Source organism: Trachurus japonicus, chromosome 12, assembly GCF_045865225.1.
Source record: "Trachurus japonicus isolate A0001 chromosome 12, Traja_1.0".
NCBI classification, from domain to species: domain Eukaryota; kingdom Metazoa; phylum Chordata; class Actinopteri; order Carangiformes; family Carangidae; genus Trachurus; species Trachurus japonicus.
In genome coordinates this window covers 12,710,363-12,734,120 of record NC_140918.1, presented here as the reverse complement: position 1 = coordinate 12,734,120, position 23,758 = coordinate 12,710,363, and the positions used below count along the sequence as shown (strand labels likewise).

Below are 23,758 nucleotides of genomic sequence, written 5' to 3'. Positions count from 1 at the left end.
TCAGTGAGCTGCTATCAGGCAGGGAAATGAAAGAGACAGACTGACAGGTAAGCTAATGCACTGGAGCATCACCAGAGGAGAAGTTCAATTTAGTCTGGATGGAAAAGGTCAACGGAAAGCAAGGAAGAGAAGCCACATGCACCCGTTTAGCCATGGTCCCCACAGAGACAGACTGCCGCTGGCTGGCTGGCTGGCTGGCTGGCTGGCTGGCTCCGAGGCTGGTGGCTGTCTGTCTGGGTTTGGGGCTGATGTGACTGGGTGGGGTCGAGACCTCAGCATCACGCCTCTGTCTCCCCCTCCAGTTGCAGTCCTATCAGCTGACAGTGATAAAACCATTAAGGCCTCTTTGTTTCAATCAGTGTTGGGTTATTAACTGAAAGAGACACGTTTTTATTAGAGGTGAAATAAATTCAATTAAAAGCTGCTTCAGGTTTTATTATATTCTTGAGTCTGTCTGTGAATTGGTATCTAACCTTTTATCTGCTTAGTGAACCTAAAATCCTCCTCTGGCAGGTCACAGTCTGTGTTAACACATAACAGGGTATAATATATGAATTTAATGTGCAGCTGCTTGTAATCTTTTCTTTTTTTAATAGGTAGATAATCTGAAGAGCTAATGGCAGGTTGTGGAGACTGCTCATCAGCCAGCAGGGCACAGGATGTGTCTTGTCTCATTGCCTCATTAAAATTTCAAAATCAGAGGGCTGGCAGCAAACATCTGCTGATTTATGTGCATTCACAACTACGCACCAATAACAGATGTGTGCTTTATGGATTTCTTTAAATGCAATTTAATCTGCTGCACTTGGCGATGGAGGTTTTTATGATGTTTTTATTAGTGGGTGATTGATGGTAATCAGCTGCACTGATTTGCCAAAATTGCCCCTCAGGCACACACACAATGCATTCGTCATCTCTGACTGGATTCATATTGTCTGCTCGCTACCCAAGAGGATTTCTTGGTGCACTCTATTTATGCTAGCTAGCTGTCTGGTTGGCCGCCCTGGTAACTATGGTAACAGTATCCCCCCAGAAAGTTGAAGAGACCAAGCCTTGCTAGGCTAATTGTGAGCAAGTGAAGCATGTCTGCAAAGTTAGACGTTGTCCCGGCCTGGACCGTGCCCTAGCTCAGTGGAATTTTTTTGTGTGTGTGTGTGTCCTCATTGACTTGTGCAGACAAACAGTAGCTGTCACAATACTAGTGATTTCTTCAGACCTTTGTGTTGTAAAGGTTTTGTTTGAGATACCTGATTAGCATTCACCTAGCGCAAAATCATGTACTCAATTCATGCTAGAAAGACACACAAGACGCCAACTATCAACCAGTAATCCAGTCATTGATGGACAGGCTTGTCAATTGTAAAGATTTATTGTTTTTCTCAGTGATAGCAAGCTGGATAGTGTATGGTTTTAGCCACTGGTTAAATAAAACACTATTTTTCTGGTTTTATTTCAGACAAAGCAAAACAGTCAATAATGAAAATGACTTCAGTTTACTTTACGATAAGGTATTAATGCCATTTGTTCACTATAGTTGTGAATTAATGATTAATTGTCATAAACTAATGTCCCTTTTTCCCCTTTCTTGCAGACCGCTGTTGTGACTTCAGACACTGGCTTCTCCTTCAACCATTTCCAACTGTGTGAAGAAAAGTAGAAAGAAGTTTTAATGTATCAGTATTCGCTAGCCGACGCCATGACGGACAAGTAAGTGGTTTGTCTTCCTCAAGAGTGCGTCTGTGTGTATTTGTGTAAAGAGCCCACTGTACTCTGTACCCCTTTGTTTCGGCGTTGGAGTACGAACATGATGTTGTCTCTGGTGATTACACTTCTCTCGGACTGTGCAAGATTGTCTCCTGGAAGTGTTTGTGTGAGTGTGTCTCGGTGTGGAGTTGGGGCAGGGCTGTGGTTGGAGGGGAGGAGGTGGGGGGGTGTTGATAGTACAGAGAGAAGTGTGTTGTGGTGGGGGGTTGGTATAAAGACAGTCTGTTGTGCCCCTGAAGACCTATGACATTTGCATCAGGGCTAATTTGCATTCTCGTTCACTGTGCTGGTATGTTGCTGCCGCTGCTAGTCGCTCTTTATTTCCCTGACAAAACACAGTCATTTATAGGGGTTTTGTGCCTTTGCCACATTACCTCTACTTTGCTCTTTCTCCGTATTCCTTTTTTCGCTCGTTTTATGCGCTTCCTTCTTCATCTTTTCCCTTCCCCCTTTTTTTTCATTTTGCACCGGCCCTCTGCCTATGCTGTCTCTATCTCTTTTCTCTTTTTGTCTCTTTTGTCAACTTTGTCTTTGTCTCTTGGTGCCGTGTTTGTTGGATTTCGATCTATAGAGGATGGAGAATTTGGGTGCAGTAAGCAAAATAATCTGCTGTCAGTGTTCATAATAAGCGGAATAAGTGGTGCAGGCCAGTCAGCTGAAAGGGATAGGAGGCCAAACCAGGCCTGGACTTTCATGTGCATGAGTTACAGAAAATGAAAGAACCAGTGAAATGGGTTGTTTTCAGAATAATCAGATTTTAGTTGTGTTGAACGCTTCTGCAGGAATCATTAGGCAAAGATTTGTATGCATGTAGTGAAGTTTCCAGCATCGATGAAAAGAGATTGATGTGATTCAGTGTTCACTTACTGCTAATGCACCTGTTGACCCTTTCAGAGAGATCGGGGGAGGTCTGGTGAGTCACTCAGGCCTTCTATGAAACGGGCCTCAGGGTAGCTGCGCTGGCTAACACCAGCAACATTATACAAAGTCAGCAAAATTATGTGGCATCAAGACGCTTAGTGGAGCCAGATAAGGCTGTATTTGCCCAGAAGGGAATTTCTCTTGCAAATTAGAAGGTTCCACCACTTGAGGATGCAATTTTTGCAGAGGCAGACATTCAGGCGTGGAAGTTTTTAAAAGTGTTTTGGATGCAACATAAAAGTCAAACAGGAATAAGATGTTCTTGGAAAACAAGACGTAGCAGTATTTTTTTTTATTTTTTCCCCCTTCTTATTCAGCTGGAGCAATTCAAAGTGAAGTGAAGGTTGGGAGTTTCTAAGTAAGTGATGATGTTGTTGACAAGCTGTCCAACTGGATGAAAGGTATCCAAGCAACCTGAAAGGGGCTAAGAAGGAGGGGGTCGGCGGTGGTGGTAGCTTATTGTGCGCTAGATGCTAGTCCGTGTTGTAGGATGATTGTTCGTCGGGGAAGAATGATAAATGTTATGCCAAAAGGAAGTGAGGGGAAAAGTTGGAGGACGTGCCCCCGACGGTGATGGCGAACAAAGCCTCCCTCAACATGGGACTACTTAAGATTCATACAAAGGCAGAAGAAGCAGGCTTCTTATTTTCTCTCTGACACACACACACACACACACACACTAATGCCTCCTGTTTTTCTCCAGCCCGTTCATGAGCAAACATTTACACATAGCAGGATATCAGTGGACATTCCCGTAGATGCGTGCATTCCACTCGGTATTCCCAGATACAAGCTGGCCTGCAGCTACATCTGCAACAAGTGGGGTATTTGGCATTCGCAAATGTTTTTGAGATTTTCCAGCGAATTGCACATGACAAATTTCACAATATTCTCATGTTTGTCTGAGAAAACAGTTTCATGTCTGTGTTCTCTGTGCAGATGTTGCTATTGATGCGGGGGCCGATTGTCCGTCTGTAAAAAGTGCTCTCCCATCCGCAAAAATGAACATGTTTAAAGTGCAGGATTTTAAGTTCAGCCCCTCTATTGTGCCAGGATGCTCTGGGGATGAGGAAAGTTTCTAAAGCCAGATTTGCTCTGTAGTGCAGTGCTTGTAGACAGGGGTTCTTTCTGTCGAAATTCAAGCCTGCATAATCCTCTTCAACACACTGCTTTGTGCATGTGTACGTGAGTGAGTGTGTGTATGTGCGTGCATGTTTGCGAGTTAAAGTACAGAGTCCATGCACCCTCCATCCAGGATTTAAATGAGCAAGAATTTCACCCAGTTGTTGTAATTATATTCATTTGATTAAGAGTTACACTGAGGTTCGCTGTATTGCATCATATATGATAAAGACAGTGTATCCAATCCATAGAGGAAAATATAGGTTCTGTAGAAAACTGTAAAATCTCAGATGTGAATTGCACCTCCAGCTAGATGGATCCTCGCTTTAAGGAAAAAGACAAAAAAAAAAACAAGATGGAAAAATGCTTTGTTCCATTCCATACGCCGTCAAACCATGCTATCGTATTTCTTTATGCAACACTCTCCTTCTTGTTTTCCATAAGGAGAATCCTCCTCCTACTCACTTCTCCTTGTTCTTTGCTTTGTTCTCCTCCCTCTCTTCCCTCTCTTCAGCCACTGTATGAATTTGAACGCTTGAACGTCCTCTCTCATGCCGAAGCCTGTTTTCGTTCTCCTCCTCTGTCCCTCTCGTTTTCCCTCCCTCCCCCACCTGTGGTGGTGCACACTGACAGCCACGTCAGAGGCTTGGGATGTTTACAGACGGACAGTAAGGATGACTGCACAGGTGTGTGTGTGTGTGTGTGCGTGCGTGCAGGGTGGGGTGGGTCGGAGAGGGGTGGTGGGCTTTTACTGGAATGACCCAATGTCATAGAGATGAGTGGCCTTTCCCAGCCTACTGTGTATCTGTATCAGTCAAGGTCTCGTGTGCGCGTGTGTGTGTGTGTGTGTGTGTGTGTGTTAGTCTCATGGGAGTGAAAGCCAACCTGTGAGGCCGGTTAAGAGCTTTCTGTCACTTATACAAAACTGCAGCCTTCACAATTAGAAACCGGCTTAACACCTCCAAATCTGGTCTATAAGGTTCATATAACAGTCTGACTGTATGTTTGTGGATAAATTGGATTTTTTTTTTAAATTACCAATCAATAACATCAATGTAAAGAGGATTTAAACTGGTTTTTGCTTTTAACTCACATTGATTTTTAGGGGTCTTGAAGGAGATGGCACTGTGGGTCAGTTTACCACTTTGGTCTAGAATGAAATATCTCAACCACTATTGAATGGATCACCATGACTTTGTCGATTGCCTACAGGCATTCATGGCCCCCAGAGGATGAATTCAACCCATAACGCCATTTGTTGTTTTGACTGAAAAGTCTTGACAACTGATGGATTACCTTGAAATTTGATACAGATGCCAATCAATCTCAATGACACACCAATATTTCCACATTTATCCAATGAAATAATTCAACATCTGCAAAAAAACCTCTGCTTTAATACATTTTACAGAGGCCTTCATGGTGACATTTGTGGTTTCGAGGCTAATGTATCAACAACAGTTGGAACATCGTTACAGGTCTTGACTTCTTGTATAGTGCAGAACCATCATCAGGTTAAATTATAATCAAACCAGGGGACATTACAATTGATTATGTGTGTCTTAAAACCTCATCCACAGGACTAAACGTTAAGGAAAAATAAAAACCAAGTGCTGACAACATAATTGGCTGGAACAATTTGTGCTGAAAGAAAATAGTCCCATTGGCTTGTTGTCAGCTTAAGCTTTTACAGTGTTCTTTTCTGTTAACGGAGACGAGAGGGGCTAGTAAAATTTCCTCTTAAAAGTTTGTGTTGCGATGGACGATTGATTCAACTTTGACACAGTGTTCAAGGGGCCGTATGAAGGAATAGGTTCAAAATACCTGGATGCAATGCAGCAGTTGTGTTGCAGGGGGTGTTGAAGAGGGAGATGGAGTGGTAGCGGTCAGATTATACTGATTAAGACTCAAACTGGGCCTTTTTTTATCAGTTTAGAGAAAATCAGGTGTCACAGTGGAGTGTATTCAATAGCCCGGCCTGTCAGTATGTTTACCATAGGCTAGAGTCGCTGAAGTAGGGCCATTTATAAATTTGTTCTGGCTTGAAGAGTCTTCAAAAGACCAGCTTTGCCCGGTCCTCATTCAAGTCCACTCATCAATTTAAAAAACCCCAGACCCGTGACATCTCCACTTCCTCTCCGTCCCCTCTCCAGACCGCTGTGTCACCAAGGGCGTGGCGTAGGGCACCGCTGGGCCCGCACCCAGGCCTGACACCCACTCAGGACATCCTGAATTGAGACATGTGAAGGCATGGTGTCACCGGTGTCACTGGGATTCGTGGGTGCTCTGTATCAGCTGTCACAGGGTTTTTGTGGGAGCCGAGGGAAGCCAAATCAAAGTGCTTCCTAAGGATGTCGGGGGGGATGCCCCCTCTGGCCTCCAGCTCATCAATCTTCTGCGACTGTCATCTTCTCCCCCTGCTCCATTGATGCTGTCAGAGCCGGGTGAGAGGCAGCGACTCGCTGCATCGTGCATTTGTGTCTCTTTGCGTACATGTGTTTCACTTTTGTTTGTGTGTCACTGAGAGGAAAAAGTGACAAGTGAGTGGGAAAAGTGGAGGAAGATGCAGAAACCTGTGTCTATAAGTGGCTCCACACTGCAACTGTCAATCATGACATTGACCTAGATCTATGTGTGAATAATCATAGTTTGTGGCATTGGGAATCATAAAGCAATTAAAATCTGCTTTAACTTGACATTTTACTTCCTCACCACAACCACTTCATTACAGGACAGTGTGACCACCAGGTTAGTGGAAGTTAAACCTGTGGTAAAAATGAGTTTTATACAGTTAATGTGATCAGTTGTAAGTGAAACGCCCATATTTGTAGTCTGGTGAGCATCATCTCTGCTTAACATAATCTGATTATTCTTTTATACAGTAGAGCAGGGGGGCTGCATTACAGTAGCTTAACCCCACCAAGCAAATGCTAATGAATCTGCATATTTGGGTTGATTTGGGTGACCTGGATTCAGTTGTCTGGAAGATTTGTCTCCTTAATTGTTTGGGGACGGCATTTGTTGCATTGCCAACAACATCCATTCTGCCAGCTTCAATCTGTTGAGAACTCAATTACTTTTTTTTTCTTCTTTTTTTTTATTGTTTGGTGATAAATTGAAGTTTTATTTTAGGATGTAGTGATAATAAGGCTTCGATTCTCTGGTGGAAAGTGACCATGAGATCCTGTCCAGGCAGAGTAAATATGTAAGCCCACTCAGACAGAGTTGGATTGTATGGGACTGTGGGAATAAAGCCTGTGCACGTCTGCAGGGAGAATATATTCAGCCGCGTTGTAAGGGTTTTCATCTTGCTCAGGGAAGCAGTCTGAGGGAACAGACTGGAAAGCGTTGTGAATGGAGGCCCAACCATCTGTCACAATGGCAATAAGAAGATTTCTACTTTCCCTCCCTGCGACTTATAAAATCTTGTTTTTCATGCACCAAAAAGAATTTCCCCAGCTTACTGTTCTGTAACTGCTCTGATGCAGATTATTTCCGAACATCTTTTGTTCCCCTCTTTGCTAAATTAGTGATGTGCGGTGATGCATGCTGACACTGTACAAAATGATAAAGGTCTTCTTTGCCAAACTTAAACTTGAATTGTTGCTCACCTACCTTTTGAATACAAGTCTTCAGTGGCTACAAAGGTGACTGACAACTGGTTTGACCCCTACCTGCAATGGAAAATAAATAAAAACCAGTAAAATATTAAACAATTAAGCGGTTAACCACGTAGCCTTTTAGCTAATGTATAATTCATGTCTCTGCGTTGCACTATTAAATTGATAATCATATAAATTGTGCAACCTGTTCCCAGAATAGCGGTTTAAGGCTTGACCATGGTTGACCTCTCCTGGGATTAGACCACACAGAGTAGATAGAATTCAGCAGCAGTTGAAGGGAAAGTGCTTTTACTCTGTTTATGTTTGGTCCGTGCACACAGACGTGGCTGCCCACCACAACCTTAACATTTGTGCTCACACTCGCAGGCTGGAAAACAAGCCAGGGTTCCTCTGATGGTATTCACACAAGATAATGTGTGTCATCCACTCGTCCTTGGTTATAAAAAAAAAAAAAAAAGTTGGCGCACATGGTATGATATCACCAGCTTCGGTGGTTCATGTGCACTCGTGTCGTGTGTGTGTGTGTGTGTGTGTTGGCAGTTCTATTGTTTTTCACTGTGATTGATTCATCATTATGTCTGTCTTGCCATTGTCTAGACAACTAACCACACACACAAACACACGCACACGGACACAAACTGCTTCCTCCCTCTTGCAGGCACACACACACACACACACCACATAACTGTCTTGTCTGATCTTTCTGTCTTCTCCCCCTCCCTAGCTTGAGGATTTTATAATTCTCTCCGGAGGAAGAGCGTCGCATCTTGTAAGGAGCCCACAGGTCAGAAACTCTACTCCTCTCCCTCCCTCCCCCTCCACTTGTTTTCTCCCCCACTGTGTGGACCGACACTGAGCTGCTCTCAGGTCTGCATGCTTCAGCACGAATGCCGCATGCTTTTCCAACACTCCCTGTAACCACCCCGAGGCTTCACTCCTTTTTTTATTTTTTTATTACCCCCTTTGCATGACCACACCTGGGCAACTCAACTTTGATTTGATTCCGCTTGGCTTTGGTGCTTGTGGACTTTTTTTTGTTTGTTTGTTTGCAGTGAAACTTTCCTTTCTCCCAATCACTTTATTTGCCTTCACCTTGTGATTTGGTTTTCCTTCCTCCTTCAAGTTCTGATTTGCTTGTTTTGTACCTGCGTTCTCTCAATTTGATGTTTTGTGGCAGACATCCTAAATGCACATGCAGCTGCCTGCTTCCAGCAGCCTCTTTCTTTGACAGCCAACTTTGCTCTGTAGCTTTGCTCTGCAGTCGACTGTTTGCGTAACTCCTCCCGTCAACAGCGATTGTCCACTCTTAGCTTAGCAACAGTATCTAGGCACAGCAGCTCTGTCAAGCTTTGAATTTCTCTGAATATCACTGTTGTAAAAGCACCTTTTCTAAACCCTTAACAATACTTTATAATGTCTAGCTAAATGACCCTTTTATTTATTTATAATGTTGTTCTACACTGCAGGACAAGAACACTCAGCCTTTCAGTTTCCTACTTTGGCTTTTTGCTTGAGATAGCAAGTTTAATCTTTGACATTTAGTATAATCATGTCCACATCTAAAAGCAATTTGTATATTGACCAATTAGTCAGTCGACAAAAAACAAATTGGCCTCTGCTTTGCTTCTTTTTATCTTTGCAATTTCATGCAAAACCATGGTGTCTTTTGTTAAATATGTACATAAAACAAGTGTGCTTGTGTTGAATAAAACAGGCAAACAAAAATAAATTATAACAATCAACCATTTCATTGAGAAAATATTCAGATAGTTGCAGTCCTAAAATGAAATGGGTCACCGCCGGCAGTTGGTCGACAAAGACACCTGTCATTAGCAGAAATAAGAAGCCTGCTTGTGTTTACATCGGCGTGAAACAGCAGACCCATTGTTTCAAAAATAAATTTCTAGTGATAAGTATCCCACTGTTATTTTAAACAGCACATGCTGTGCTAGAATGGAGAACTTGACAGATGTAGCTGAATTAGCAGCGGGAGGCAGCGCTCTGTAAAGGGTCAATTGAAGCAAACACCTGTTTTGCAGGGATCACTACTTTCATAAGTGCTGCCCATTCATTTTTTTTCTCCAGTGCTCTAAGATGGAATTGTATTTTTCTCAATAATTTTGTTTATCCAGCTGCTTAAATTTGTATGACCTAATTTTTTTTAAATGCCTTCAATTATTTTCATTAACTTGAGGATGGGCCTGTGCCCAAAAACCCGCCAAGAAATCTGTGTGGTATGTGCTCAGTGTTTCAGGCTTTGGCTTTGTGTTGTTTATCCCTGTGTGCGCTGAGAGGGGAACGGTGAAATCAGTGTTTTATCTCCTGGTATGCCAAGTTCAGGAGGACACACTGTTAGTGTTGTGGCAGCCTGTGGGTGATGGGGTGAGTTTTCACACAACTCTCCAAAGGAGGTTTTTGTCTCTGCCGGCCAAAATTACCACCATGAAATCAGTGCCTGCCGAAGACTGTGCTGGGAGAAAAGCACGAGAGAAAGGAGTCCTCCTTAGAACCCGGCTATATTTTCTCCTCTCTTTTCTGCTTTTAAGTGATGTTTACGGCCCCTTCAAATGTCCCCTGACTGGTGGGAAAGATGGTTTGTTTTGTTGCTTTATTCTTTCACCGCAGCTTGAAAATAACCCGCAACGGCATGGATCACATTTAGATATTTTTTATGCTGAAACTTCAGATTTATTCCACTCCGGGAGCTGAAGTCACCTGCCCTTGGCTGTTGCTGTTGCTGTTGCTGTTAAAACAACTACCACCAATGCAACTACCATTCACCAACTGGGGACCACAAGGCCTTCAGCTGGGGACCGCAAGACCTTCAGCTGGGCTTTCGCAGCTGCCCAAAATAGTTCCACATTATACGCCCCAAGGCCTGGCTGGTATCACAGCAGCCTCAAGGAAACTACATCAAGTGAAAGGTTTATGACCTCACTGTGACTGGAGGCTTCCATATGACCTCAAGCTATTAAGATGAACACTATTCACCCCAAGATAAAAGACAATACTTTCATGTGTCATTGCATTTTAATTTTGTTTGTCATATTTGAAGACCATTCTCACTAGTGCAGCTCACAGCTGCAGCTCAGCTATGGAGTTTTAATTCTACTTTCTTTTTATATCCGTATTCTGTGTCTATGTCTATGTTTTAGCTGCAGAATATCAATTTTAGCAGCAATGCATAAATTAGAAGGGAAATGCTTGTTTGTGTAGGAGCGATGCCTTTTCACTCCTTTACTATGTAGTGTGAAAACAAACTGGATGATGACATGAAGGCAATTTTCACATGTGTAAATGCAGAAGTAGCACCTCCTGTTTTTTTTTCTCCTATGTGATCCTCAAAAACTGAATCCTTTTTATTGTTACTTTCCGCTATTGCAGATGTCACTAGTAAAACTCCTCGATTCTTTTTCCTCCTTTAATTAAAAGAAACAGTGGATGGTGATTATGTTTTTCATGTCGGACTACAGAGGCACACTCGGCACTTGCATGGGGAACACCACACAGCAGCCCTTGTTCCCCCAGTTAGCTTACTTCACTTGCCTGTGTGTTTATAGGCAAGTTTTTCAAAACTTCCAGTACCATGTGACTCAGCGAAAGGGCGTGTTGTTTTTAAAAAGCTTGCCATCGACGGACTAAATATACCCTTTACTGGACCTGACCCCTCATTTGCCTTTGCTGTGGCCACTTTAGGTCGACATGCTAGCTCAGCAGGGGCCCAACAACTAGTAATTATATAGGAGGGTTTCCATTTTACATCCCCTGTATAGTGTTGCCTTCACACAAGCTCTTTTCCTCAGTTTAGACGTTCGGGCTTGTCATTGGTGGTTTACCTACGTTTTAATTTTACCTGCTTCTCAATATAACCTGAAATGCTGCCGTTTGTGCTCGCAGCCTTGTCATCATTCAGCCTCACGCGGATGTGAATTAGTGTCGTGAACGTAGCAGATCGTGACGTTAATCCTGGATCTGGCCTTTTTTAAAAGTTGAACTCTTCCTCCCATCTGTCATCCAGGGAGCTCACCGTGGATAATGCACGATGACTGCTGTATCATCTGTTGCAGTTTTTTTTTTCTTTTTTTCTTTTTTTAGACGATTTTCTCCATATGATGGGTCGTCAGCTGTGCAGCGGAGGTCGTACAGCTGTTCTCTGGGTTTTCAGATGACTTTATGTTGAACATGATGTGGCTTTGACATGGTGGCTTTGCACTCAACAACTGAAGGCTGATGATCTATCTCCAGTGAATTCCAGATGTTTTGGACCGGAGCTGCAGACTTGTGATTTTATCCAGACCATTTCAGACATTCAGACAGATCTTAAAAGTCAGGGGAACTAACTCATTTTACACATCAAAGTGTATTTACAGATATTTGGGAGTACTACTGCACATATGAAAACAACTTTTTAGTGGCTCCAGAGGAAGATAAACTGTCTGAAGTGATATCAGCTGAGTCAGCGTTGGTTTGGCCCGAGGACCACGAGTTTGAAATGTTTTATAAAGAGTTAGAGGTTGGCTAAGATCACTTATTTCTTCTCTCTCTGTCCCGCCCCTCATCCCTCTTTGAGACCCGAGGCTACACTAGGCACTATTAGCATAATGCACCACAATCTCTGCAGCAAACTTTCTGTGGTCGAGCTCCAGCGTGGGTGATGTAGACACAAAGAAGATTGCGTGGAACAGAGAAGACGATATCTCTGGTTGTGCTGCGTCACTTTTTCCGAGTGCACCAGTAAATCTGCAGAATCCTCCTTCGACTTGTCGTCTGCGAGTAGCGCACAAACCAGAGACAGACTATAGCCTTGATCATCAGATCAGATGGAAGTGTACTAGTCAGCTGGAGCTGTAATGCCAGTAGCTTAGCCAATACCGAGACCATAAAGCCTTGGCCGTCTATACTCGAAATGTCAAAAACGGTTCATCAGCCTGTGGGGAAACACAACCCAAAACTCTGATGCAGCTGGCAGTATTTTAAGATGGGCCCTCGGTCCCTCTCTGGCCCTTATAAGAGGGATTTGATGCCCACAGTTGGCATTATCATGCACACATGTGAGCGTGCTAGAGTCTCTGCCACATCTATAGCCAAACGCCATTAATCTGTAAATGACATTGGAGTAGACATCTGTCCCCATCAGTGTGTCATTTTCTGTGGTCTCAGTATTTTGTTTCAAGTGACGGCTCTCTCGCTCGCTCACTTTCTCATACAGGCCTGGCTCCAAATGACCCATAATGCCCCTGGAGAATGTAAGAGCAATCTCCGAAGTACTTTGAGTCCTGCAAACACTGAAGCTCCCCTGAAGATCCCCCTGATCATTGACCTGATATTCATGGGTGTAAATATGCATCAACTTAAATTCATTGTGGGAAATATTTGAGGCCTAGTGCTGTAACTATTGCAGATAAATCTTCTAAAAGGACGATCAATGGTGACGTTTTAAGATGTCTTTTTATTCATTTATTTATTTTTTGAATAGTACAGTTCTCAAAGATGTTCAATGTATCATCACAAGACCAAAGAAACCAGAATATCATGACATTTTAAGTTTTTTTTCTTTTTGGTATACTTTTGCTGTACTTGCTATAAAACGCTGTAAAAAAGAATGTGACCAAAATAGAGGCTCTTATGTTTTTGTCATTTGATTAATTGTGTCTTAATCTGCAGTAGAATATTTTTGAACTCTAATGCTGCTGTTATGTGTGGATCTGAAAATAGAAAGAAGGAATCAAGTGTAACTGTATAATTTGTGAAGGTTGTCAGTTTCTGTTGGTTTCACCCAGCTCCTTGACTAAATTCTGATGGCTCTATTAGAAAACCGTCAGTGTGACGCAGCTCGATTATCATAGTTATACTGGTGCCATGTTGTCACCCCTCACACAGCTGGGCGGGTACTGTCCAGATGGTCCTGGTGATTAAGCCAGCAGCCATCCAACGTGAAGAAAACATGGCAGAGTTTGTGTTGCAGAAGTCAAAGAGACTAAACTGACGGGGGTTTGTCCCAGTGAGGCTCTTGGGGACATATCAACAACCTTCAAACGGTCACACAAAAGAATAGTTTTACTGGAGGAGCGAGCGGTGACTTGGCAAATAGCAAGAGTTTCGCTCGGCAGAAGGTGAACAACTTAGAGCAGATTTTTGTGCAGCGCGGTGTGGAAACACCATATTGAACAGCCAGTGGAGACATTCTTTCCACAGAATGAACGACTTAAAGCACATTTCCCATTACTCTGTTTGTTTGTGCACGGTCGGGCCCCGTCAGTATTGTATATGGCGAGAGACGGAGAGGAAAAAGCTTGGCTCTTTGGCGTGCTGCAGAGGGAGAGAGAGAAAGAAAAAAAGGAAGAAGAGCATTTCTGTGCATTGATGCTGATGATGAGTGAGTAGATGGAAATGAGAGCCAGTGAGGGGAAAAAAAAGAAATGTTGGTTTGGAGACGTTGGCAGGCAGTGAATGTCCAAGTCTCTCACATCACCCACCCTCCGCCACACTGGCTGTATCCTCAGCTGCGCTCTCTGCTCACAGGATGTGGAGCTTCTTGTCTGAACTCTTGTGCATTGGAAATGAAGTGACAAGTGGTGAAACTGTTCCCAAGTGAGGAGTCATCCTGGCGTTTCATTGGACTCTTCTGTAGCCTCTAAATATAACTTTGGATGTTTTCTCACCAGGGTTTTGATTATAGTCCCACAGATCTTGTGCACCTGTTGGCCTTTTATTATTTAGCTTCTGTTCTGCCTCTTTAAAATGGACACTTTCATTTACAGAGATTATTAGGAAAGGTTTATTAGGAAGACTGTAGTAGCAGATTGTCTTGGAAATAAAGCTGCCAATGTAGTTATTTTTAATTGGCAAACAGTGTAGGTCAAAGGGACACATATTAATCAGCAGGTAGCAGCCCTCCCCTTCACAGTTAAATCTGGATATACAGGGAGATGGCTGGCACATCCCTTATGACTTATTTGTGTTGCACAAAGACTTTAAAGCACTTTACAGTGAGCGCTCCATACGCATCCCACGTTCTCGTGCTCAGATAGGCCGAGCTCCAGTTTCCCCCTTCTCTGTCCTCTGTCCTCAGTGGGCAGCCGGCCAAGATCTGTGCCCAGTTAACAGCCCAGTGCTGGGAACCCCAAGGCCCCAAGCAGGTGTCAACCTCCCTGCCCAGCCAAAGGAGCTGAGAGGGGAACACAAAGGACTCAAAGAAACCTGCCAGCATGGTAACCGTCTTAAATATCCCAGGCCCAGTATGGCCACTCCTCTAAATCTCTCCGCAGCACAGGGTTGCTGCCAGTAAGCTCTTTCTGCTACTGTAACACTGACTCTCAAAGGGGTTTGAAGCTTTTTTTTTTTTTTTTAACGCTGCGGCCTAAATGGGGTTCAGAGTGGTGAGATTGATGGAGGGCATCAGGAGTGTACAGATAGAGGGATGAGCCTCATTTAAAGCTTTTATTCATGCAGCGTGCCACTAGAGGATTTTTTTTTTTTTTTTTCAAAGGCCATAAAACAGAGAGAAATTCGGCCTGCCCGCCCGGCGGCTTTTCATCATGGATTCAGTATTGTTATCTCATCCAGTCAAGCCGTGTGGACGTCAGGCGCCTTTCTTTCTCTCTACGCCCACTAAACAAACAGTTATGCTGCCGTCATCATCATTATTATTTTGATTAGCCAGTTTATGGATCATCTCTACAGGACTCTCCTAGATCCAGATCTCATGGGCTTGGGTGATCTTTGAAAACGCTGGTTTGGCTCAGGGCTTTCCTCACGGCTAAGCTGTCCTGGCATTTAGATTGGCAAGACTGTAAAAGAACTAGATGAGAGGGAGAAGTGATGCTCTTCTCTCTCTCCTTCGCTCTCTTGTCCTCTCTCTCTCTCTCTCTGTTCATTGTAGACACTGCAGTGATGATGTGGATGTAATAGGGGGGTGGGAGTGCAGTGCAGTGGAGTGGAGGCTCCCCTCATCTTCAGTAAACAATAGGTCCTTGTGTATTTGACCCCCTCTATAGCAGAGTGGAGTCCATGGCTAGAGCTGAAGCTGGAAAGGAATTCAATCTCTTCCTGATTCAGTTTGTGGAAACCCCTCACAACCCCCCACCCCTCCAAAAAAACAACAACACCCCCTGGTATTAGGAGGGGTTTTTCTTCTGAGGCTATTTGTTCTCATTTACAACCAAATCAATAATCAATTATCGTTATCCCCCTTTTTTTCTCTCAGTGGTGGTCCTCATTTATTGCCTTTACATGCTGTGTTATGAGACATCTCCCCCCTCCAGCTGGGTAATTGATTGCTAACCTATATTTGAGTGGAATGAGCCACAATGGTGCCACTGGGTCATTAAAAAGTACTTGACAATGATTTATCTGTCCTGTGACCCTATGGTTTGTTCTCCACATTATGTTAAAATCAGGACAAATGACTAGATAAAGCAACTTAAAACACAGAATTTTTCCATTCAGGCTCTCGATGGTGACGCGTTTCTTTTCAGTGGCTCGGATGCAAATTAGCAAACGTGTTATTCCCACGTGATGAGGCAGAGTTTTGGTTCCTGTGAGTGAAAAGTTCAATCTCGATCCTCATCTTACGAGACACCCGATAACCTTTTATCCCCTTCTTTGTGTGTCCGGCCCACCCATTCTGCGGAGGTGTGCTGCTGCGGGTACTTGAGCTTCTTATGAAAACCAGAATAACCAGTTTGGAGCCAGCTCACTTTACTCTCTCAGGAAAGTGGAGCAAGTCACCTGACCGGTCAAACCCACCTTCCATCTGCTCGATACTTTTTCATTGGCCTTCAGGCAGCGAGCGTTTCCACCAGCGGCCTCCCGTCTGAAGTTAGTAAAAGTCATGTTCATTAGTAGAAAATAGAAGTGGAGGCAGGGTAAAGGGCTGCTGTACCGCACCGCACCGCTCCTCTCTCACATGATTGGATCAAGAGAAAGGAAACCCATCAGCCTAACAATTGAATTACATCAGCTAATCACTTTCTGACTTAATACCATTTTCATTGCTAATGATATTTACGGAGTAAAAGAAGGTAATCAGTCCCTCGTCCATGTCAGAATGAATTTAGTTGACAATCATGAAAATTGACCTCAAGATTATTTTCCCTATGTGCCTTCGTTGCAGTAAATTTGGCAAACATGGCGTGTATTACAAGCAGGATTGAGAACAGATTTAGAGATTTATTTTAATATTTTACTTAAGCTTTAAAGCTTGTGCTTTCTCCCCCCTGCTTTCCTGTTGACCTAAAACGCCTGATTTTAAACATGGTTCATTTGACGATAAAATATTAACAAATTCAGACAAAAGTGGGCCCTGACAAAATGACTGAAAGCACCAAAATGCCATTAGCAGTAGGACATGAATCTAAATTTGAGGCACATTCCTCCTAAAAGATGAAACGATACACTTGTCCCAAGTGTTTGACTTTGCTTTTGTATTTTACAACATTTCATGATTGTAGGAGGCCATTAGTAATCAGGAATAGCATTTACAACTTTTACACTTGACTTGATTAGGTGATTCAACTTCACCAGTGTCATGAACCTGCAGTGACTTGCACTTTAAGGCTTCTTAGTGCTAAAGGAAAATGTCTGGTTTAAACAAGACATCCTAAGGTTTTATTGAACATGACAACATCAGCCTCCTGAGGTGGGTCTGGATGAGTCTAACACTCAGACATGACACACAGCTCCCTAATGGAGGCTTTATCAGACGCACCCTGAGGTGGGTGTACCAGGAAAGAGCTGTTAAAAGGCAGGCGGATCACAATGCTCTACAAATTGGCAAATGGAAAACGACACCTGCACCTGATAAGAGCTTAAAGCTTCCAGATACGCTGTCATCATCACCACCGTCACCCAGCACCACCGTCACCGCAGCTGTCATCGTCATCGGCCGAGGGAGCGGATCTGCCCGTCGCTGTTTGTCGACAATGCAGCCATGCAGAATAACAAGTTTGGAATAAAAGGGGGATTTTCCTAAGCCTCAGGTGTTAAGTTGAGTGTTAAGTTGTTACACAACACACAACGGCAAACTGAGGTGTCATGCAGTGGTCAAAAAGCACACATGGCATAACAGCTGTGTGTGTCTGTGTGTATTTTTTTAATACAAAATACAGTGGCTGATTATCTGCTGCTCTCATAAGTCACATTGGGTCAGGACCTCATCATGTGCTGCATCCCTCACTCCTCACTGCCCCCCCTCTGGGGCAAGAGAGGAACTCCACGTCCAACTCTTCTCCTTCTCTGTTGTTAAACTCATTGAATCACATGATGGTCTGCCCTGGACTAGAAAGTATGAAAATTGCATGAGTGAGAGTTTATTTCCTTAGTTTTGTGGTGTGTTTGAAAACTGCTGATCAGCATGTAGGAGAAAGGACAGTGAGCCTTTTGTTGCTGATGTCCATATGTGTTTTTTTTTAAACTCTTCCTTTAAAACAAAACAAACTGGCTAGTTTCATGTCACAGGAAATGCTTGACACCTGATACAGGTACTCAAGGCTCATTGATACATGTGAAATACAGTATTCTGTCTGTACTGTCATAGAAGGGTAAAGCAGACAGTTATTTTCATTATTGATTAATCTGCATATCATATTCTTGAAAAACTGATGCAGTGAAAAATACCCAATTACTATTTATCAGAGCTAAGTGACGTCTTTAAACGGCTTATTTTGTCCAAACAACCGTTGAAAACCCCAAATATATTTGATGAAAGAGAAATATTCTGACATTTGAGAAGCCGAAACCAGAAAATGAGACATTTGCTTGAAAAAATACTGAAGTGATTAATTGATCAATCCGCGCCTCACATAGGAAAACACGACTTTGATGTGTATCCTTATTTTGAGAGAGGTGTTTTTTTAATAGTGCAGTTTTTGTCCAAACGATCATCTTTCATGCGTGTGACGTGCTGCTCTAACCTTCTGAGCGATACAAAAGAGGATGAATCAGTGCTGCCAGCTTTCAGTCTGAGGGAAGTGGATTTGATGCCTGCCCCCTTTTAGCGGCTGTGCTGCATGATAAGATCAGGCTGTGAGGAACTCATTCATGCTTTTTCGGTGCGTCAGGTTTGACTGTGTCGCTTTACTTTTGGCCCGTGTGTGTGTCTCTACAGAGGAAACTTCACAGTTCCGAAGTTATCAGACTCGAACATGGGATTTGGCGTGCTGGGAGTGTTTTTCGGGCTCCTCCTGGAGGTCTCCACACATGGACCCCATGGTGTGCCCCGAACATCCTGGAGACACCAAGGTAAGGTGTAATAGCACTGTATAAATACATCTGAGTGAAGGTTGTCATGTGTGAGGGCCAAAGACCTTTAAAAACGCCCCAAATTTTATATTTTAACAATTCAAATCATCAGTCTGGACTTTTAAGTGGCTTTAATTGTTTTTATTCTGTCAACAAATGATTCTTTACAGGTGTCAGTCAAGCAGATATTCAATTCTTGTGTGTGTTGTTACTCAGAATGACTGATGATGATTTGCATCGAAACTTTCAGTTCGAGAGTGGCACATAATCTGGCAATCTGTGAAGTGTCGCGTGTTAGTCTGAGTTGGTATTCATGAAATGATGGTATCTCTGTTTAGTTCACTTCCTCTACTGGTAATGAAGAGAGAACTGAATGTAAATACTTAACGGACTGATCATAATAATCTATCAAAGCTCTCTTTTGACTGTATGTCCAGTTTCACAACATATTGCTGGTGCTGAACCTGTTTCCTCTATTTATCGAGCAGACGGCTCTCGGTCTCACCACAGTTTCCCAGATTAGAACATTTACTTTAAGGCGGAAGCTGTGTTTGTGCACCTCGCTTCATATAAATAGCTGCAGTGATGCTGTCGGTCTGTGAGAAGCAGTGCAGCTTACCTTTAACAACCCTTCACTCTGACACAGTCATTGTGTCAGTCCGTCAGCATTTGTTTTCATCATTGTGTTTTGTGCTCAGATTTAGACCTGATGGAGTTTTCAGAGCCAGGGATCTTCAACTACTCCACATTGTTGCTGAGTGAGAAAAGGGATGCACTGTATGTGGGAGCCAGGGAGGCCATCTTTGAGCTCAGCAAGAAGAATGTGACAGTCAGAAACAACAAGGTATCAAAGTACAAAACAATACTTGTGAAAAACAGATAAACAGAAAAAAAAACTCCAATGGAAATAACGAAAATGTTTCCATTTCAGGTTCAGTGGAGAGTTGCAGAAACTCCCATGCTGATGTGCACAGTTAAAGGAAAATCACAAGAGGTTCGTTCAGCAATTCATATTTCAATACTGTTTCAATTTCAGAGTAAGTATTTCTAATTTTAGACAGGAAAAGTGTTCAGTCTTGTACCAGTGTGTTGAAAGTGTTGTGTGTTGCTCTGCAGAGGGATTGTCTAAACTACATCCGAGTGCTCCAAGTCGTGGATGACGAGCGGCTGTATGTCTGCGGCACACACGCCTTTCAACCTCAGTGCGATCACTTGGTGGGTTAATGTTCAATCCCTCTTTCACTTGGGAAAATCACACCGCACAAATAAACGTGTTTGGGCTCGTCAATCAGCGCAGCAGCTCTTTTTAAACTGACACTTAATCTCTCTCTTTTAGAACCTCGCCGACTTCTCTTTGCAAGGTCGCCCTGAAGATGGCAGGGGAAAGTGCTCCTTTGACCCCTCGCAAAGCTTCACCACTGTCATGGTTGGTGAGTAGAGGACATGTTTTTATCTCATTTCAGAAAAAGCTCCTTTGGTTGTCAGCCCACTGTAAAACACATAATAATCCTCAATAATCTCTCCTCTTTTTTGGGGAGGAGATAAAATGGACCCGCTGGACAATAAATTGCTTTTTTCCTTGCTTCATTGTCTATCAGATGGAGCGCTGTACTCAGGAACAGCTTATAACTTCTTAGGCAGCGAACCGATTATTTCCAGATACTCTCCACATCAGTCCCTCCTGAGGACAGAGTACTCCACGTCCTGGCTCAATGGTGAGTTGGAACAATATGTGACGTCTTGAATTGTCAAAGATTGTTCGATTGTGTGGACAAGCTTTTTTTTAAATGAATTTCCAAAGCCTGAAAAAAGATCATACGTCCAGTAGAGATGCCCTGATCCAAGGCTAAGTATCAGTATTAGGGCTGATCTGGGTGTGTTTTAATGGACGTACATCATCTGACAAAGCCGTTCAAAATCCAGTCTGTGAGAGCTCTTTGCTCATAATGCACATGTGAAATTGTTAAAAAATATTTGATCTGAGTCCTGACACCATGATAGGCAAAATGTTCAGATGGTTAATGTGTATTTTGCAGATATTGCAATATGCAAAACATACAGATACAGCAGGTCTTCTGCTAAAATAGTTGCTCAGTTCTACTGCACAAGGTTTTTGTAGTTCTAAAAACATCAACAGAGTGAGACCTCTCCTGTGTCATGACAGTGGTATTCTCCCAGTTCAACTTTCACTCATCATATCAATAATTTAATCTTATTAACTTAACACTTTTAAATGAGGAACTTCAGTATTTAAAGGACCTTGTGAAGGAAAAAAAATAAGGTGTCCGATACAGCAGGCGACAGCTGTTCTTCAAGAGTGCCAGACACATATATCATCAACATTTAAATCATTCAAAGTATTGGATTAGAGTTGGTATCAGTAGAGACAGACTGTTAAAGGGCTTGGATTGGAATCAGGGTCAAATGAAACTCAGCTAGAACAAACCCCAGAGTCTATTTTTTAAGGGTGAACAAACTTTTCTAATGGTTTCTGCTAAATGAACAGGAAAATGGGTACTAGGACAATTGATCTTACACCTTTCTCTCTCCACTCTGTTTTCCTCGCAGAGCCCAGCTTCGTTCATGCTGATGTGATCAGAGAGGGGAGAAACCGAGCATATGGCGAGGACGATAAAATCTATTACTTCTTCACCGAGGTGTCGGTGGAGTACGAATTCTTTGGCAAGCTGCTCATCCCCAGGGTGGCGCGCGTCTGTAAGGTCAGCAACACGTCATGTACCATCTGTACATACCAGCAGCATCCATCTTTAGCCTCGTTGTGTTGTGTGTGTCTGTATAGAGTCATTTCTCTTGTATCTGACCTGAGCTCATATCACAGCATTAACAAGTTAGTCATTATTAACTGTGTCATCATGCACATACAGGAGCCGAGCAGCATTAAAGCGCGTGTTAGACAAAAACAAAACTTCCTCTATACTGCAAACAGACGACACTGTGTCCTGGTCCAAAGCCACAAAAAGGTTTCAGTTCTGAAATGTAACTCAGGAAACAACCAGAAATGAAATCTTGAAATCCTGAAATTAATGTATTTTCCCCCAAAAAAACCACAAATAACACACTAGTTCATTTTGTTATGTTATGAGGCATCAGTTTCTATTGTGTATCATTAAACTGTACATACACTAATGTATGTGCCCTTGAATCTGCCTCTGCTCACGCTGCATATCGTCTTCCATATCCCACCACAGGGAGACCTCGGGGGTCAGCGCACTCTGCAGAAGAAATGGACGTCCTTCCTCAAAGCCAAGCTGGTGTGCTCCGTGCCCGAGCTCAACTTTGTCTTCAACGTGGTGCATGACGTCTTCATCCTGAAGGAGCCAGACTGGAGGGACACGGTCATCTACGGCGTCTTCACCTCCCAGTGGTCAGTGATTTGATTTGAGGATGTTGAGCAGCTGAATCAGTTGGGGACCAGTAACAAGGATCTCTAAATTCACTTCCTCTCCCTCCTGTCTTTCGTCATCATCGCCGTCTTCGTCCTCCAGGGGCAACGTGGGCTTATCAGCTGTGTGCGCCTATAACCTGACCGCTGTGGAGGACGTCTTCTCCAAGGGCAAGTACATGCAGAAGGCCACAGTGGAGCAGTCCCACACCAAGTGGGTGCGGTACAACGGCATCACTCCTTCTCCACGTCCCGGAGCGGTAAGTACCTTCAACACAACTTCCACACAAACGTACGCAGTTAAAAGCTTCATACAGTGCATGTGAGCCTCCATTGTGAACTCTCTCCTCTCCACCAGTGCATCAACAACCTGATGCGACAGCAGAACATCAACAGCTCTCTCAACCTGCCGGACAAGACCCTTCAGTTTGTGAAGGACCACCCCCTGCTGGAAGACCCCGTCCTGCCCATCGGCAACGGGCCTCGCCTCATTGCCAAGGACGTCAACTACACTCAGATCGTCGTGGAGAGGATCAGAGCGCTCGATGGGAACATCTATGACGTCATCTTCACTGGAACAGGTTACAACACATCAGCCGATACTTACACAAATGAAATTTGACACTTTGACGCCGTTACAAAAGACTGCTGATGCTGATCTGAGGGTGTTTGTGCTGAATCAGTGGTTTCTGCTTTTGAATGAATGACCAATATTTGACCTTCTTCACCTTTTTAGACAAAGGCCTCCTGCACAAATCAGTCGTGTTCGAAGGAGACGTTCATATTGTGGAGGAGATCCAGCTCCTGAAGAACTCTGAGCCCATCAAGAACTTACTGCTATCCTCAGAGGTCAGTGACTTTTGAACTTAAGTGTGCAAGTAATATGTGATTACTCACAATAGGAAGTTAACAGGAACACTGTTAGATGACTGTTAAGAGCAAAACTAGCAGTTCCTCTAAATCAAAGAAGATTGCATGTTTTAGTTGTACAGCAGCATGTGTAAGAAGAGGTCATGTGGAGTTTGTATTACAACAGATATCAATTTTGATCATCATATTTTGTGTTGTGTTTAAGCATTGTGAATTTCTTGATAAAAGGAGTTTTAATAGTTTTGATATGAAAGTGTGAGCTCTCTGTCTGTGGCTTATTGCTGTGAACAACCTCCTGCTCCCACAGACCCGGTCCCTGTACGCTGGTTCAGACTCGGGCGTGGTCCAGGCCCCCACGGCGTTCTGTGGGAGGTATTCATCCTGCTATGACTGTATCTTGGCACGAGACCCCTACTGCGCCTGGGACCGCCACACTGCCGCCTGTGTCAATATATTTGATGTTCCCAGACAGCAGCCCGGGTAAGTCACCATCCAGCTACATTTACAATGTGTGATCACACTGTCTTCGTTGGACATACCAGTCCTCCACTCATGCATTATCATAGTGGTTAGCGAAAGCAAAAGCACCATTCAGAGACATCTTTACAGATAATCCAGCCAGTTTGACCTGCTTTATAGTCTCGGACTAGATATTTCTTCATGTCAGGGTGAGGGCATATTTTAGGCTCATGGAAATAATCTTCTTACTTTTCAGGAATCTAATCCAGAGCCTGAATGGTGACGCAGACAAGTGTCCCTCAGGTAAGCAACATGCTCACTTGATGATAATGAGACTTCTTTTGTTTTTTTTAAT

The 23,758-nt window shown here is 43.4% G+C and overlaps 1 protein-coding gene across 5 annotated transcripts in view; it reads left to right on the top strand.

Annotated features, from left to right (window-relative positions):
• The window catches only part of sema4d (sema domain, immunoglobulin domain (Ig), transmembrane domain (TM) and short cytoplasmic domain, (semaphorin) 4D), a 36,901-nt gene that overhangs the window by 6,923 nt on the left and 6,220 nt on the right, over positions 1-23,758 (top strand). For all 5 annotated transcript variants that reach the window (XM_085793259.1, XM_085793258.1, XM_085793260.1 and 2 more), the window contains exons 2-16: positions 1,592-1,707; positions 8,155-8,214; positions 18,538-18,671; positions 19,370-19,515; positions 19,603-19,665; positions 19,788-19,886; positions 20,008-20,101; positions 20,270-20,386; positions 21,240-21,391; positions 21,881-22,056; positions 22,178-22,334; positions 22,433-22,655; positions 22,811-22,923; positions 23,252-23,424; positions 23,660-23,706. In XM_085793259.1, the coding sequence (XP_085649385.1) occupies positions 18,575-18,671; positions 19,370-19,515; positions 19,603-19,665; positions 19,788-19,886; positions 20,008-20,101; positions 20,270-20,386; positions 21,240-21,391; positions 21,881-22,056; positions 22,178-22,334; positions 22,433-22,655; positions 22,811-22,923; positions 23,252-23,424; positions 23,660-23,706 (1,657 nt within the window). In that variant the 5' untranslated portion in view covers positions 1,592-1,707; positions 8,155-8,214; positions 18,538-18,574. The remainder of the gene's footprint in view (positions 1-1,591; positions 1,708-8,154; positions 8,215-18,537; positions 18,672-19,369; positions 19,516-19,602; positions 19,666-19,787; positions 19,887-20,007; positions 20,102-20,269; positions 20,387-21,239; positions 21,392-21,880; positions 22,057-22,177; positions 22,335-22,432; positions 22,656-22,810; positions 22,924-23,251; positions 23,425-23,659; positions 23,707-23,758) is intronic.